Genomic DNA, 18109 nt, shown 5'->3' with positions numbered 1-18109 from the left:
TTATCTTTACACCAATTCTTTATATAATATACGTTGTAATAGTACCTCAACAACTGTAAAACGTATCTTCACATTGTTTAGCAGTACACTGTTTATTAAAGCTAAATTTGTATAAAATATTAAACGTCCTGTTTTGTTTTTATGATATAAAAAAACAACAATTAAACACATCTCTTGTTTTAGATTTATTTCTTTTTGCCTTTTTCTTTATAAATATATGCGTTTCTGCAGACCAGAAAAAATAAAACAACACAAACATAATACACGCAGCAATTCAGCACAACTGCAAACAGACCGTTTGACAAATAATAAGGAATTAGTTGTACCTTTTCATACACGATGCTTAGTTTCTTATTTATATGGAAAAAGGAAACACATACAAAATGTCAGATTGAACACGTCTGCTTATTTAAAAAAAATCTCTGAAGACATGCAAAAAGTACTCATGTTGGAGCCTTTGAAGAAAAGTTTTTTTAGCAGTCATCATAGCTTGTTTCAATAACTATGACATTCAATATCTTAGTTCTTAGCAGAAACCCCTTCATTGGTGACCATGGCTTTGATAACGCCATATAATGTTAATTTATGAAACGTTTAACCTGTTAATATTGAAAGGTTATATCACTATTGCCGTTAGATATGCTGTCATGAATTTGTAAAATCAATTGTTCTTGAAATAGTTGAATTTAACTTTGATGTTTTTATGCTTTAAGTAGGATTGATAATCTATGCAATATAATGCTATTAGGTATTAGCTAAATCTGTATGCAATGCCTTCGTTATGACTTTGCTCGAATACCTTTATCACGCTCACACACAGTACCACCACTTCGTTTTCATTCGTTTGATTTTGATTTGAAACAAAGTCTCATTTCTTGAATAACGAAAAGGCTACAGGTACTCATTAAAAATGGCAAACTCATTTCTCACATAGGTCAATATTTGTATGCTTCCACAAAGCAATTAATTAATTCCATAAAATACATGAATACACCAAAATCAACAACGGACGAAATTTTAAAAGAAATGATAATAGATCCGGAATTATCCCCACTTCAACTGTCACCCTTTAGAAGTAACAATCCGTCGCCGTGCAGCAGCCACACAAGCACATCAACCAATTGCCAGGATGAAAAAGAAACACTGAATGACGTTGACATAAAAATTTATTCCATTTACGGTATTTTTTCTTAAAAAGCATACAGCTAAATATAGATTATGGGGTAAACCCAAAATGACATAATTTAAACTATTTTTAGAACAAATCACGTGACGTAAAAGTATACCCGATTTTTGTACGTTAGACAATGGTGTTTCTATAATTCTGATATTTTATAACCCTGATGAAGACTCGTGAGAGTCGAAACGTCGGTTAGCATCATTAAATAAACTTTAAAACTTATCCTGTGTTGATTGTTTGTTCCACTTTTATTGTTTTATTGAATTCCATAAAATATTCTGTAAATAAAAAATATCACATTCTCACTTAGATCAAAGGATACTTGTTTCTTTTATGAATTATTATAGACGACCCGGTTAGTTTAAAGACAAATAAAAGCTGACCAGAAGATGAATAGCAGCTTAAGCAATGACTGTATCGGGGTATTGTTAATGTTTTCTCTATAGTCCAGTGTTTAAAGACATCCCTGCTTTTGAATGTTATAGCCTATTATCTATAACATCATAGGTTGTCATTTCGTCTCTAGTAAACGCCTTTAAATCAGCATATTGTTGCGGTAGATTCTCGTATACACGTCCGGTACATTCCTGCATTTCTGTTTCGTATGATTTATTGTCAAAGCGATCAATTTGGCTTATGAAAATACAAAAATTATTTACGTTATTGATTATCATGGGAACGTAATGTTATTCAGTTAAATATGTATATCTTCAACTAAATCAAGGATAATTATTAACCACTCCTTCATTTTTCGTAGATGATGAAGATGATGCATGACTATTAACATTCTCTTTTGACGCTCGTAAATACAGATATTTGTATGTATGGAATTGCTCCTTTGAATTATATTTACTTACAATGCTTCAACAGTTTAAAAATAAATCTAGATGTTATGAAACTATTTATCAAAAAACGAAACAGAAACTATACCTTTTATGTGACGACTTAGTGCATGATTTTCTATCTGCAATGTAGAGGATTGTCATATATTTGCATTTTGTATATAAATAAGTAAACATATCAACAAAATATATTGAAGTTTTGTACATTGTAATATTTTATGCAAGTTATTTTATAGTGTTAAACGTATTAAACTTGAAACCTTGATTAATATTGGTGTGAAATGTATAAATGACGCACATAATGATAAAAGCTTTACATGGATCTACGACTAATGTGGTTAATTTATTTATGATACTTCTTTATCACCTAATACGTGTGAAGAAGTTTTGACTTCATATATTGTAAGAGCGCACTAACTGTTTCAATCAGTTGCAGTTATCTTTCAAACTGCCGAAAAAACGTTTAGACGTATTTGGTTACTTAAATTCAAATTATAGTATGAACAAAATTTAATATATAATTATTTGCCTACCATTGTCAAATTATGATCTGGATTAAAACCTAAGATCTTTGAATCTTATGATAAAACCGGATTGAAAAATCAACAAAAGGGGTTATAATACAGATAGCAATCATCAAAGTCATTACGACATAGTTACCTGTTCCTTTGGTTTTTCGTTTAAACCAAATCAGTATCCCAGCTGAAGTACCAATACATATGACAGAAATTATTCCCAATATAATTGTAGCAATTTTGAAATCACTACTGTCCATAGTTTCTATGCCGACATAAACACTGGGGTCATCTAAAACAAGATTGTTTATTATAAAATAAATAAATGTTCGAACATTTTTTTTATTCAAATGATTGAAGAAATCTTTGACAGAACTGAGTTGCCAACGTTTTGATGACATGAAATATGCCAGTGGTACTCACCCGTAACTTTCTTTATGATTTTTCTTCTACAAATTGTTTTTTAAAATTATTATTCAAGGAAAACCCATTAATATGATAACAATACAAGAATACAAAATAAAAAAAATCGATATTTATACAAAAATCATGAAACCTACCTTTTTCAATAAGGAAATAATACTGGTTATATATTCCGACGCTGTTTTCAACTGTTAAATGATATTGGCCTAGGTTTGCCTGAGTAACATTGAAAATATTTAGGTTTGTTTCCAGTCCTATTACAGATATTTGCACATCCTTATTACTTTGTAAAGGTATCCATTCATTCGAGATTTTTTGGTACCATTTGAAACCATCAGAACTTGGCGTTGGATATGCAATAGCAGTAAATGTCAATGTAACAGGCGCACCAATAGAGCAAGTTGTATTCGAAATTGCTTGCCAATCAGGCCGTGGAAGACCTTAAATAACGAAACACTGTTTTACTCTTATTGACAGTTAAGTATTTCTATCGATACATAATGTTAACGAGAAGAATTAATCAAAGGCTTTAACATAATATATTGTGTGTTTCTTCGCACGCTGATATATTGGGGGCTAATATTATCTATATTTATGTCTCCTATTTACCCATATATTTTTAATTTAAGCAGTATATTATTGGTGTACAAAAACAAATGTACTTACAATTGACAAACAAATTGAGTGTTTTATTTGTTATAACTCCTAATTCATCTTTTCCTACACATGAATATTCACCCTTGTGGAAACAAGCCACTCTCTGACGAACAAATCTCAATTCGTTTATGTTAGCTTTTTCAATTAAACTTTTCTCTTCGAACTTAATTTCCACACTTGATGCAGGGTTACCGCTTATGTTACATGTTAGTTGCAAGTTAACGTAGTTCTCGTTGATCGTAACGTTTGTTTCACCAGCATGTTCATCAACATATAACGAATGCACTGAAGCACGCTCTAGATGAACGAAAATGCATAGATGATTGTCGTGTAATATATTTCCATTGGATAATTTTACAATAATTTAAAATGAAATATGTTTGATTTCACCTGATGGTCGTGGAGGTAGTCTTGAAGCAACTTTGGCATACTCATGAAATTTTGAAGGTGTGATGTACATTATGATGTATTTTATCACATGTTATAAGAAATATAATTTTGTATTAATTTCTTTCTAGAAATAAATCTATAAACATTTTAAAATAATACAATTACCAAATAGACAAATACATATAGATACAATAGATTGCATTTACCTTTAACATAGAGAGAAACTTTGTTGGAGGATAGTGCTTCATTTTCTGGCTGAATATTGAAAGCTTTGCAATAAACTTCCTTGCCACTATCTGTTATACTAGGAATGAATGCAAGCGTTGATTCAGTACCGACAACTCTTAATTTTTCTGTCCGTCCTATATACCATACAATTATAGGTAATGGTCTGCTATCGCTTGTTGTACATTTGAATATTTCCGAAATGCCATCGGTAACGTTTAGAGAACTTACCCTAGAACTACTTCCAATCTTTAGTGATACCTTCGCCACTCTAACTGTAAAATGAGAAATGACTAGTATCAATTTTACTACAGCATGTACAGTACTCTAAGTATATCAAAACTTAATCAAGATTACTTGGGAGTTATAGTTTAGTTTATAAACAAACACCAGTTCAATGGATACTATACTATAAAGAAAAGATTCTTTTAAAGCTTCGAAAACAAAGCAAATGGTTGACAATTACGCAATCAATTGAATTAACGTCCTTAACGGTTTTCAGTCCCTAACACTTAAATTACTGGAATAAACAACATTAAGGAAACACACTTTTTTCCACTGCATTACACCACCAGTTCTGGAATTCTGGAAACGGTAGATCCTTCGATAACAATAAATAGGCCAAAATAAATATAGCAATCAAGTAAATAGTAAATAAACATTCTCATGAACTTGTTTAGCTCTTTCAGTTCTTTAAGATGATGGTGAAGAGACAAAGATACGTTACAAAAACAGCGGCATGGGCGTAAATATGATAACATAATAAATCATTTACCGGCAAATCTGATATTTACAGATGACTGTGTTTTTACTTCATCAGATGTATCATTCATAATCGTTGCACCACATTGAAATCTGACGGTATGGTCAGCATTGTCATTGAACACCGTGTATTTTCGAAGTACTAAAGTAGAGGTGAACATCTTTTGAAATTCTTTACATTGCCCAGGTGTTTTTGTGACAGGCTCTGAATTTGACCATTTAGATCCAAATCCATCCGACGACTATTAAATAGGAATATAAATTGTAACAATATAGAATTTGACATCAGTTACTAAATTAATCATCAGTGTGCCCAAACCACGGTTTTTTCTCGTCATTTTATGGTAATAAGATAAACAAAAAAATATACAAACCGCTTAATTCAAATCTCAAAATCACTTAAGTTCTTTATTTTTTTATCAAATAAAATATCAAATATAATATCATAAGTGCCTAAAAACGGTTGAAAAACGAGAAAATAAGAAAAAGAAGGAATCATAGTTTTCCCGTTTTCTTGGGAATGTATTACCTGCAAATAATACCATATAAATGATGGAGTTGGAAAAATGCACCCAGTTGTACACTTTAAAGTAACTGCATTGTTAGTTAGATCCTGATCCTTACTTGGTGAATTTTCTAGATGTAGTGTTAAATTCTGAGGAATTTCTGAAAAAGAAGTATACAGATAAATTTGTTTTCTGCCTTTGATTATCAAATTACTGACTGCTGGAATGAAATAATGGTTCTTAAGTATGAACATTAAATATTTGTTAATGTACCGATTTGACAGTTTTTGTGTTATGTCCACATAATATGTGCATCGCCTGATTTAATAGCTTTTAGCTTTTTGGGGTAACATTAGCAAAATTAATACATCAGTTATGTATTGAGCTCTAACAAAGATGTTTATTTAGAAAATATATATCAATTTTAAAGCCGGCCTGAATGATTAATTACAAAGCATTTGAATGATTAACCGAACATTTCTACAAAAAAGAGGGTCAATTGCCCAAAGCACTCACCTGTGGACCGACTGTTATTTGTGTATAAACAGTGAAAGGTAGTGTTTTCTATTTCTCAAAATGTCCAAATGTCATAGCTGTACATCAAATGACAAAAAAGAAGGTAACTGTGTCATCTTGGGCAGGGCAAAAGTTTGACCCCAAGGCTTTATTTAAAAATCTTGAAAAAAGTCTAAAAGACAATGTTTCATGTAGAAATCTAAGCTCTAGCATTCTCCTTTTCAAAAAACTTTGTGTTTCTGTTTAATGTATGTAATATAGAAAACTTATGATCCCCATGGCGGAGTTCAATAGGGCCATAAATTGAACAATGTTTATAGAGGTACACAATGTTTAGTGTCAAATATCTAAGCCTAAGATTTTTTACGTTTTCACTTTTTTAATATCAGGAAAACCTATGACCCCCGGGATGGGACCAATTTTTCACATTATAGAGGCAAAATGTGTACAACATTGATATTAGTCCACTAGACGATGGTTCAGCTCTAGCCTGTGTCAATTCAGAAAAAACGATTTGTAAAATTTTCTACTATATGGACATAATGATAATCAATGATTCTCGGGGCATGACACATTTTGATCCCAGAGCTATAATTTTAACACTCTTGGTAGAGATCTACTTATACATACAAATATCTAACCTCAAGTCTTTGTCTTTCCAGAGAAGAATATTTTTAAGTTGTTCTTATATACATATAAGGTAAACCTATGACCCCACGGGGTGGGGCCAAATTAGACACTAGAGGTAAAACTGGAACAACTTTGGAAGATGACGTATATACAATATCATTCAAGTACTAAATATCAAAGCTTCGTGCCTTTAAATTTAAGACACGAATATATTTTAATTTGCATTTAAGAAACATCTTTTCTGGCCCCGTCACCTACTTATGCAACAGCCCGTAGCTATTTGAAGACCTTTGAAAAGAGACCACCCAAGGATCATATATGTAAAGTTTGGTTAATGTGTAGTCATTGGTTTCAGATGAGATGTTGTTAAAAGAAATTATTGACAATGTATGACACACAACGCACGACAACTGACTACTGACGCATGGGCATCACAATAGCTCAAAATAAGACTTAAATGTGTTTTCCTTGTAAAATATACTTATATCAAACGACATCCGGCGAGGAGCCTGTATTGATAAGAAAGCACGATTGATATATCTTTTCTAGGGTTCAATTGCACTCAATAATGTTTAAGAATATTTTCATTTATAATTATATATACATTAAAATCAAATTTCCTCCGTAGCGGGGAATATTTTTTTAAATTTGCGATCTGGCCATTTCTTGGGCCTATTTAAACAATCCAATCATTTCCATATTGCGTTGAAATAAGAGAAATACATATTTTTATTAACATCCTTGGTCATAAAACCGCTGGATGCCCAGCATGTGACTCCGTTTATTGTCCCTGTTATAGAAAAATAGGATCGGGGATCCGTCCACTATTTCACATACAAGTTTTCAAACAATATATATAACAAAGATTCAACATGCAAATCAGAATAACGTAGGGCTATATGATAATTACACATTGAAAACTATTTACATAGTCAAATACATATATGTAGTCATAGAACCAAATAGAAATCTTTGAATTGAAAGTTCCTGTCAGGAGTTTTGATAATGCATGTTGTTGTTTTTTGTCTATAAGTATTTGCTGAAATAGATCTGGAAAACTTAAAAAAAACGCGAAATATGGCAAAATTAAAAACGTTCATATTTGGTTGTGCAAGCTCAAGGAAATAGAAACTTACATTGTCAATTTTTCGTTACACTAACAATATATATCCTGTGTCTCCCCTAATAATAACTTAATGTCACATAATTTTCCAATGAATTATTAAAAACCAGCAAAGAGGCATTAACATTATTTGTATCATAGTTTGGTGAGCTTTCTGTTGAAAATGCGTCAGAGTTAAATCGTTTACATATACATGCACAGTGCGTTAACTGGAGTGCAGGTATTAGTTACCCGCACTCCTGAGCACGCCCATTGATTGGTTCAATTATGCTGGGGTTTACTCATTGTGACGGCAGAGAAAGGAAACGCGACATAAATATGATATTCAGATGCTCGTTCATTGGTTCCTTTTTTCCGGGGTTTCATAATGCGACAACAGGGAACGTGTTTTTATGTTTGACTATGATACAAAAGAGAAAGAACACCAAAAACACTCGGCAATCTGATTAATACTCGGGGGCTACGCCCATTCGTACAAATCAGATAACCTCTTGTTTCGGTGCTCTTTCTATTACATATATGACATTGTATTTTCTAACGCTTCAAATTAAAAAAAATCCATTGTTACGAGACAATTACATTGCACCTACTACAGACCATAGTTTTTATTTAATTTTCACGGATGCGTCTCGTTACTAACCTAGGACAAAAAGGTCAACATTAAATGGCTTTACTCATTAAATATACATACGAGGGATGTTCGAAATGAATTGCTTATTTTTATCTGGAGACTTCATATTTCAAGTAAGCTAAATAGTGTTCATTTCACGCTCTCGAAGGACTCCCCGTTGCTTGAAATGCAAAGTTTTAGCCGATGTAGGCGTCACGGTACGCTGATTTAGGCACAGTAATAAGGTACTGATGAATGGCAGATCCAAGTGCCTGTCGGGACTTGTATTTCGGCCCAGCAAGGAAGGGTTTCAATTTCGGAAAAGAAATCACATGTGACAAGAATACGGGGGGGGGGGGGGAGGCAAAACAGTTACTTTTTCTTTTTTCAAAAATGCCGAAAATATTGCGAAGGTATGAGCGGGGGTATTGTCATGTAGAGGACGGATATGCGTAAAACCAGCGACAGGGCGTCGTTTCTTATAATACTTTATCAGTTTCTTAAGTACTGCGTCTTTCCAATAATTCCCAATGATACTTTTGCCCTTTTTCACTGGCACTTTTGTTGCTAACTTTTCTGACGGGCTCAAAATAATGGACCCAAATTTCATCAACTGTGACGACATTGGCAAACTGTTTTTTAGTCATATTTTGGAAACATTTGAAGCAGCTTTTTGGCCACCTTAACGTGTTGCCTCTTTTGCTCATCGGTCAACAGATGTGGCAACCATCTAGCAGAAATTTTTCTGACTTTCAAATGCTTCTTCAAAATAAAGTGAACCGTTGATAGTGATATGCCTACATTTCGTGCAATATTACGAACTGTAAATCTGGCATCTCTTTGAATGATATCCTTTATTTTGGAAACGATTTCGTTACGCGATGCAGAGTTTGGCCTACCTGATTTTGGTGCAATTTTGATGCACTCTACACAAGACTCAAATTTCTTTTCCATCACCTTACTGTGTCATAAGACACACAAGAAGGCCCATAAGCTGTAGAGTGTTCAGTCATCAACTGCTGCAAAGAGCAATCGAGTTTTGAGCAAACTTTCATGTAAGCTCGTATTTCATCTTTTTTGTCGACGCTTCTACCAACAATTTTTACTACAGTGGTCGATGACTGCGTGTATTTAAATGACAAATTGTATGTCTTACACTTAGTCTAACATGTACATTTATACACCGTTGTGTAGGTATTGGATTACCCTATACAGGTATGTATTGGTTTTTATTGGTCCCACGTGGATCACGAGATTGAGGACAATTAGCAATTCTTTTCGAACAGCCCTCGTAATATACAATATAATTCTATATATTTTAATTAATCATATATTCCGCCATTATCATAATTTCATAGTGATATTTCTTTTGTTTCAAAATAATTTACTCTCATCAATATTGATGCCAATATTTAGGAGTATAAACAATTTATCTCTTTCTTTACCTATAAATGTAGTTACAACATACCAGGATTGTTTTCAGACATTTAAAAAATGAATTTATGAAGAACTTATATCATGACAATTGTATTAATACAAAAAAGAACAATGTCATTTCACTTATGTGCAACAACTTACGTTCACATTTTGTGTCGCCCTCTGTTTTCTTGAACAGTATTTGATCATAGTTACACTCAAGACACTTAGTGTTCCATGATGAACTGCAACTTCTCTTACAATGCTCAATATGCGGGCACTCTGAAAATATTGGTTTTCAGTCTCTCATAACATCATAGTATTTAGAATTGAACAACGTGTATGCTTCATTATTGCTGTATATTCATAAAACAAAGTCAAATGTATAAAATTAAAAGAACAAAATGACATGTAAAATTAATTTCAATTTCCCAAATGGCAAAATTGATAAAATGATAAACCATAACAGCACGCCCCGTAAAAAGAATCCGGACACTGGCACTGACTATTTTTAAATTGACCTTCATTTAAACAATATGTATAACATTTTACTTCGTAACGTGAACTGCCATTTGAATACCCACAGTCGTCTAAACATTTATCAAAATTAAGATCACTATCGCAATAAATCAAGCGAGTATGATATCAAGTTCTTCAAGGAACAGGAACAAACTGTCCACGATTTCCATTTGTTCCAACATATGTTTTTTAACCAGCCGAAAGCACATTAGACCCAACATGAATGTTTGCAAGATCAAAGGAAATATGAGCAAAATATCACGATCACTGATATATAAAATGATACGACTGAAGCAACAAATCAACTTAAATTCAAAAAAATATTTCATTTCGCCACTATAGTCATACTTTAATGTTTTCTTTTCAACGATACATAATGTTGCTGTGTATGTTTATTATTTATAGATTAGAAACGTTTTTTCTCCAAGTTGTGATTTTAAAAAATCTGCTGAGTTTTTTATAGTATACTCAATACATTTACTAATATAATTAGACAAAAGTTAAAAAGATGTCTTCATCTGCTATGACGCGTGTGTTAAATGAACATATAATAGCTTTTATGTGCTATTATGATCATATTTCCATTGTCAAGGTGAGATGAATTTAATATTATATTATATATTTCAAAACATTGACTGTTACTGATTGACCAACTGATGATAAAGTAACATGATTAAGACAAAATGTAAATCTGCCTTAAATATAAAAAGACTGTCCTTTTACTAGATTTAATATTATTTATGAATATATAGCTAAAATTCTTTAGATAGCAAAACGTAGCCTTTGTTCCTCTGACATCATATTCCGTTCGTGCGTCTTTTCCCCGTCTTTTCTTTTTTTAAACTTATCGTCAATTAAAAATTGCATTATTATAATTTCGTCACTGGATATACAGGGAATATATCCTTATCATATCCGTGTATATGTATAGAATTCATTGTTGTCTTTTGTTCTTAATGGCATATTTCTGTTGGCACATTCTTTTACTTCAATTGAAACGTTATAAGTTACAACGCAACAGAAAACTTGAATCACTTTTATTGGCGCAGCGATTGCGTCGTTGTTGCACGACTTAAATTATCATCATACAGCGCGCAATTCCCGCACTTTCCCACGCCTAAGGCTGTTTTATGAACTTGTCAATTAGGATTTGCAGCACTTTGAATTGCTTTTCAACATTAAATAAACATTAAAAATTAGCCATAGTGACATGACTTTAATATTCGACTAGTGTTTTGGGTCATTTCTATCTCATTCAAGCTATATTATCCGATATATGCAGTACGAACCATGCTTAAATAAAAAAGGTACTTGATTTACCTTTAAGATTGTTGTCTTTTGCAAATATAGTTTCAATTATACATGTATTTCTATCAATTTCCTATTACATTCTGGATTTTTTTCTTACAATATTCTTTTTTTTTTAAATTTTATTTTCTTCGTTAAATAAAAATAACGTTAATCAACAATCCCTCTCCCTTCTCTTTCTACTTTCTCCAATTTTTTATGGTCTTGTGTTTTTGTTAGTAGTTTATTACTTCGTTTTAATGAAAAGGAGTTGTCATTTTAGTGAAAAAAGAACACAAGTTAGTAAAACAGCTCAAAGAATCAGATCGCAGACACAAGGAAAATCTCAAAAAGCAATTCTTAACAAACTGGAATAGAGATAGTTTTACCAAAACTTTTAATACAATATGTTTAATGTCGAAAGGTTATCATTAGCAAATAACCAAGTATAAATGTGTTCTTGTTTAAAGTATCCTTACGCCAAACTAGTATAACTAGTATAAAATGGTGCTTACATGTATGTTTATATAAATAATTAATTGACTGGTTATATTTTATAAGCTGTCGATAAAGTTTCATTCTGTTTTGTTAAAAATGGTAAACTCAAGTACTGAAAACGACTCACCATTTTGTTGACAACACTTCACAAGGTATTAAGTGATCAAGTAGATTTTTGCCTCTCGAAATTAATATTTATTGGTAAAATCAGAGAGTTTATAAAGAGTGTTTTTTCCAGTTCATATAATTGTGTTTAAAATTCACCATGCAAATAAAGCATTCAAAACAACACTAAGCTCAAGGGTAAATGTACTTCAAACGACAGCCAGTCGGAGGGGGTGATGCTCCCCGAATAGGTTTGAACACAGACAATTAGGTTCTTGTTGATGTTTCAGATTTAATTTTCTAGACAAAGTTCAAAGTGTAGAAATGAAAAAAGGACAATAACTCCAAAATTATGCAAAGTAGAGTTACGGTTCTGATTCATTTCACTTTTACTGAAAGATATTTATCCACCGACAAAGTTTTTTGTTTATACCTCTTGTGGTTTCAGACTTATGCCCCGGACAAAGTTAAAAGTATAAAAAGGACTATTAGTCCGTAACCAGGCATTCCTGAGTTACTGTTCTTGTGCAATGTACTTCTACTGAATGTGTTATCTCTACCTACTAAGTTCTTTGGTGATATCTCTTGTGATTTCAGAGTTATGTCCCGGGCAATGTTCAAATGTAAATTTAAGGCAAGACAGATGCTTTGCTGTGCTGCACTTCTACTAGATGAGATCTACCCACCTCATAAGTTGTTTATTGATACATCTTATGATTTCAGAATTGTGTCCATGACAAAGTCCAAATTGTAAAAATGATAAATTACAAATTACCCAAAATAACGTAAGGCAGCATTACGTTTCTTATGCACTGCATCTTTCTTTGAGATTATTTTATTAACTCAATGAGATTTATTAACCTACAATTATACTGTTGAAACCTCATGTAGTTTCAGTGTTATGTCCCGGCCAACATGCGGACAGACAAAGCGGCGTCTATATCTCGCCCTTTGGGTATCATAAAAACATAAAAGAACGTATAGGTCGATAATTACGTGTTTTTATCAAAAGATGAGAGATTCACACGCTAAGCAGTGGATGAGATAAAACATTTATGCATAATTCGTGTCATATGTTGAAAAAACATTCTTAATTTACGTCAGGTTAGCGCCTGATTGATACCTCACCTATTTACCGATGGCAAATGGAGAGAAAGCGCGTACGAATTGCGCCACAGTTGCTCTCAAGGTACCTGAATTCTGTTTGAAATCGCATAAATGTAATCGAGACTTGCGGTGAAACATGGAAAAAAGGGTGAACAAAACAAGTAAGATCTTTGAAAATGACAGCGGTAACCCATGAATATTCTAATATCATATAACATTGCTTTATAATTATTATTTTCCATTTACATATCACTTTTTTTTAAATTGATCATCATATGAATATTGGAGCCTTAAATTGCCGTTCAGATCATAACAGATCATAACAATGAATAAGCCAATAAATAAAAAAGCAAGGAGCTAAAACAATAGCAATACAAGAAATAAGTAGAATTATAAAGATTTATAAATATATGTGAAACTTGTAGCAAATTTTCTACGAAGATAGAGTCCTTTATTTAAAAAAAAAATATGAAAACAATCTAGCTCTAAACGGCTGTGGAACACGAAACACAAACACATGTTTCTTTCAATGTCTCTAAACCTTCCTCGTCAGTATTAAACGTGTCGATAATTTTAATTTTGATCCACGATAAGATTTTTGGAAATGTTGTTATTCATAACGTATAAATTGCTCTGTGCAATAAACTAGATTAATCCTTTGCAGACGTTTTTAAGTACCGTTCAACATTTATGTATTATTACGTCTTGATTGCTATATAAGTTTCTGTCAAACTATTCCCGTTTATTGTAAATGATTTGATTAAAAACTAGATAAAATACGCAATTAAACTGTCTCTTACCATCATTGTGACGGCATGTCAAACATGTATTCAATTAATTAATTAATGTTAATATACACACACATAACGTACTTCAATAAAGTAATAACAAACAATAATAATTGAAAAGACGTATGGTTGATTAATTACTAGTGATAAGGTGCATTTATTCGGATGCAAAATAGCCGAGTCTTTTAGAACTTTGAATAAGACGCATGATTTACTGCGGAATGACACGATTTACTTTGCAAGTCGTCAATAAAAACAAAAGTATATAAAAAAACATTCACATTCATCAGACCCAAAATTTAAAATTGCTTGCTTTGTTGCAAAAGTTTTTATTTACATTTTCCTCAAATGGAAATACAATGTTCTCTTTTCTCCGTATACAAATAATGGACTGTGCAACTGTTTGAAGTTTTCCGAGATTTAAAGTCGTTGAACTGGGCTAAAATTAAATCATACGTAAACTCGTTTCGTCTATAAATAGCAAAGGTGAACTCTCCGGTTAGCTCAATAGGAGGACCGTTGGACCGTGAATCGGGCGACCTGCATTTGATTCGCGGATGGCGCAGGTCAGCTTCGTTGTGATTGATCATGAAATCCTTCCTACGATCATTCTCACTGTACCTCTGCTCTTGCATGTACATAAATAACCAGGCAACAAGGCAACTAGTACTACTAAACTTCTTGACAGCCGGTCCAGGAACGATGCGGTGGTTGAAACGTGCACAGGTAAACTCAATGTAGCTTACTGCCGTGATCCGGAGTAAAAACTACCAACAATACAACCACCACAGGTGAACTGTTTCACATTGGTGTTGCATTGGTGTTGCATTGGATTGTAATAAAACATCTAAATTGTTCAATCTTTTACTTTCAGAAACTAGTTTTTGAAGAATTTTTAAGAATATATTTTAAAATTTTGTATTCTTCCTTTTTTAATGATTTGGATAGTGCTGTGCAACTTCAAAAAAAATGGAAAGCCGCCTTAAAGCGATGTCACATATGTGAGTGTTTTTTGTTGTCGTTTTTGTTAGATTTGGTAAAGAGTGTGATGCCTTTAATGACTTAAACATGTAAACTATGTTTATGCTCATATTTGTTTTTTTATTGTTGGTCATTCACTTATTTAAAGTTTAGATATCGTTTAATTGGGATAAACTTAATAATGTCCAAGGCATAAATAAGATACATGGTGTTTGATTCCTGACACAATAAGACATTGAATAAAGGGAACCCGTCATGTCACATCATAAAAACGAGTACTACTAGTACGACGTAATGAAATGTTCGTGTTGTTAGGCTTCCCCATTTAATTTAAACAACTGTGCAGATCTAAACAGACATTTGTTTACGTAGCATTTTTTTGTTACTCTAAAAGTATGCAGTGCACAGCTGACCATTCCTTAGCAGCCATGTTACGCGTGCGTAAAATCCCGCTCGTATAAGAATGTAATAAGGTTATCATTGTATCATTAAGGAAATGTTCCTTGTTAAAAGCAACCAATAAAGAACTCGGCTAAAATTGTTTATCTTTGCTAAAATACATATGCGCATATAATTAAGTACATGACTATTTTATATCAATTATTCTACAATTCAGTCTATAAAGACTGTATTATTATATATTTGTTTTAGAATCACTACGCTAAAAAAAAAGAATAAAATGGTGTTTATCAAATATAATTGTTAAAAATTTTAAAGGCCAGCTAAATCAATAAAAATGGTTCATACAGAATGTAGGAAGCCATAAACCTATACCCACACTATCGAATCCGTCCCAGGAACCAACCAGTACTTAGGAATGAGTGTACAGTTTTTTGCCCGTCAGCTGACGGGTTTGAACCAATGAGGCTAGCGATCATTAGACTATTAGTCCGACGCGTTAACCACTCGGCCATGCCGCTACATCGTATTTGCAAATGCAATATTTTTGTTTGCAAAACACGTAATACTTAAATCATAAGTCATGGTACGAAAATATTACGACATGTTTGAAATAATATCTTTAATTTTAGGTTAACGTACATAACTTAATGCTGCAATTTTGAACTCAAGTTTCTTACATCAAAATGTAACAAGTTAGAGCCCGAGTTACCTCAATACGTTCAATTCAAGCTAATTTAATCAATCTAATAGCCATGCAAGCAACAAGCGTGAAACAGCCTTCTGATAATTTTACGTGTAATTACTTGACATATTTCATCAATACACAAGCTACTTATAAAATTGCATGATGATTGACTTTTTCTGATTTTTTTTCTCCATTTGAATTGAATCAATATTAAAAAATATCAAAATGTAACATAGTGATATTGTAGTTTTGTCTAATATATAATATAAAAAAATGATAAAAAGAGCCGTTAGATCAATAGCAGCCAATACTATTTTAGCCAGCCTATGTTTCAGGAAGTTTTAGTACAAATGATTTGTTCAATGTTAACATTTTTATATAATTATTTAGTTCAGCTTGGTTAATAAATTCTTGTAAAGGAATGATTCATTAAACTATAAAATATATCGCAAATAGTAGTTTATAAATAATAATATTTAATTAGGTATCATGGCAATTTAGAAATTTTTGGTATGTCATTATACATTAATTCTTCTAAAGTCTAACCCATCGAATATCTGTATTCATAATAGACGTAAATAGATAAAGATCCACTATAAGATTTTTGAAAATGTGATTATTCATAACGTATTTAAATGCTCTGCGCATTAAACTAGATTAATCCTATGCAGACGTTTTCCGGTACCGTTTCAACAATTGTGTATTATTACATTTTAAAATTGAACCTTTCAAAATATATATGATTTGATTAGATATGAGATAAAAAATCATTCTTGAAGTTTTGATACGACCTTTGTAACGGCATGTCAAACATTTATTCATTTGAATTTACCCTAAAACATATTGTAATTTTCTGCTGTAAACATTAAACATTAATTAAATTTAATTTGTAAACAATTAAATTTCAAACTTTAAGTTAAACTTTAAAACATTTAAGTTATTATAAATACTTTACTTTCATATTTTTGTACTATTGTAAAATACTGTTTTTTTTCCTTTATTAAAATTGTAAAATGTGTTGCTGCGTTATCTTCTATGCTGCGTTTAGCTCGTAACAATGATTTTGACAAACTCACGAAATAAAACTAAAGGAAACGAAGTTGTTTCAAAATAACCTATTTGCTCACCATTTTCACAACACGTTCCATAAAATTCGTCATTACAGGTACACTGATTAATTCCATACGAGTAAACACCGTTATAACAAATTTTGTTGCAGAATTCTTTGTCATTTGCGTACGTATGACCATAGTCCCAGTCATGACCACAATCCCTTATACAATCATCAAAATTTAATTCCGCTTTACAACAATATGGCCTTGATCTCCTTCTTGTTCCCCCACCACAAGTTCTGCTACAGTCTGACCATGATTTCCATGGTTCCCAATTACATATGTCCACGGAGCAACTCCCCGCTTCGACATTGGTAGATGTAAAATGTACAACGGTAAATACAATGAGATAAACTATTACTGTCATCTTCAATAAAGTGGAGAACTTGTGCGCATGTTAAACTATCGAGTACATATCTACAACTGAATAAAACAACAATCCAAAGAACTAAGCGTAGCTGAATAATTATCAATTTTGGCCTACATTTGTAACCAATGGTAAGATTTTAAAACCTTAAGATAAACAAGAATGTTAACAGTTGGTTGAAACAGCAAATATGGCAAATGAGATGAGTGCAATAATTTTTATAATTCAACAGGTCATAATTTGCCCATTAACTATTAAATACCAGCAAATAGTCATTTACATGATATATATGATATTGTATTTTCTAATTCAAATTAAAAAATGTACATTGTCACGAGACAATTACATTTACATTATTCGCGTTAGTACGCCTTTTGATTCGCGTTTAAAACGCCTTTGGATTCGCGTTATAACACGAATAAAGGCGTTATTACGCCTTTTGATTCGCGTTTAAAACGCCTTT

General features: G+C 32.1%; 2 protein-coding genes across 3 annotated transcripts in view; both read right to left on the bottom strand.

The window, feature by feature from the left end:
* Nucleotides 1-18109, bottom strand: part of LOC132722293 (uncharacterized) — a gene marked incomplete at its 3' end in the record, with an annotated part of 74963 nt that overhangs the window by 34132 nt on the left and 22722 nt on the right. The window lies entirely within an intron of this gene.
* LOC132722294 (uncharacterized) lies at nt 993-17707 on the bottom strand. 2 transcript variants are annotated; one of them, XM_060706764.1, is made up of 10 exons: nt 17295-17707; nt 9958-10077; nt 5524-5660; nt 5008-5236; nt 4214-4507; nt 3627-3914; nt 3098-3400; nt 2683-2829; nt 2111-2144; nt 993-1813 (listed from the first exon to the last, which is right to left on the bottom strand). In XM_060706764.1, exons 1-10 carry the CDS (start codon nt 17644-17646, stop codon nt 1660-1662), a joined length of 2058 nt encoding a protein of 685 aa, XP_060562747.1. In that variant the 5' UTR covers nt 17647-17707; the 3' UTR covers nt 993-1659. The 2 variants fall into 2 exon arrangements, with proteins under 2 accessions (XP_060562747.1, XP_060562748.1); XM_060706765.1 differs by lacking the exon at nt 3098-3400.

Source organism: Ruditapes philippinarum, unplaced genomic scaffold (assembly GCF_026571515.1).
Source record: "Ruditapes philippinarum isolate M1 unplaced genomic scaffold, ASM2657151v2 ctg2564_1_1_1_1, whole genome shotgun sequence".
Lineage (NCBI taxonomy): Eukaryota > Metazoa > Mollusca > Bivalvia > Venerida > Veneridae > Ruditapes > Ruditapes philippinarum.
The sequence above is the reverse complement of the archived record's forward strand: the minus strand, read 5'-3'. Positions and strand labels throughout refer to the sequence as shown.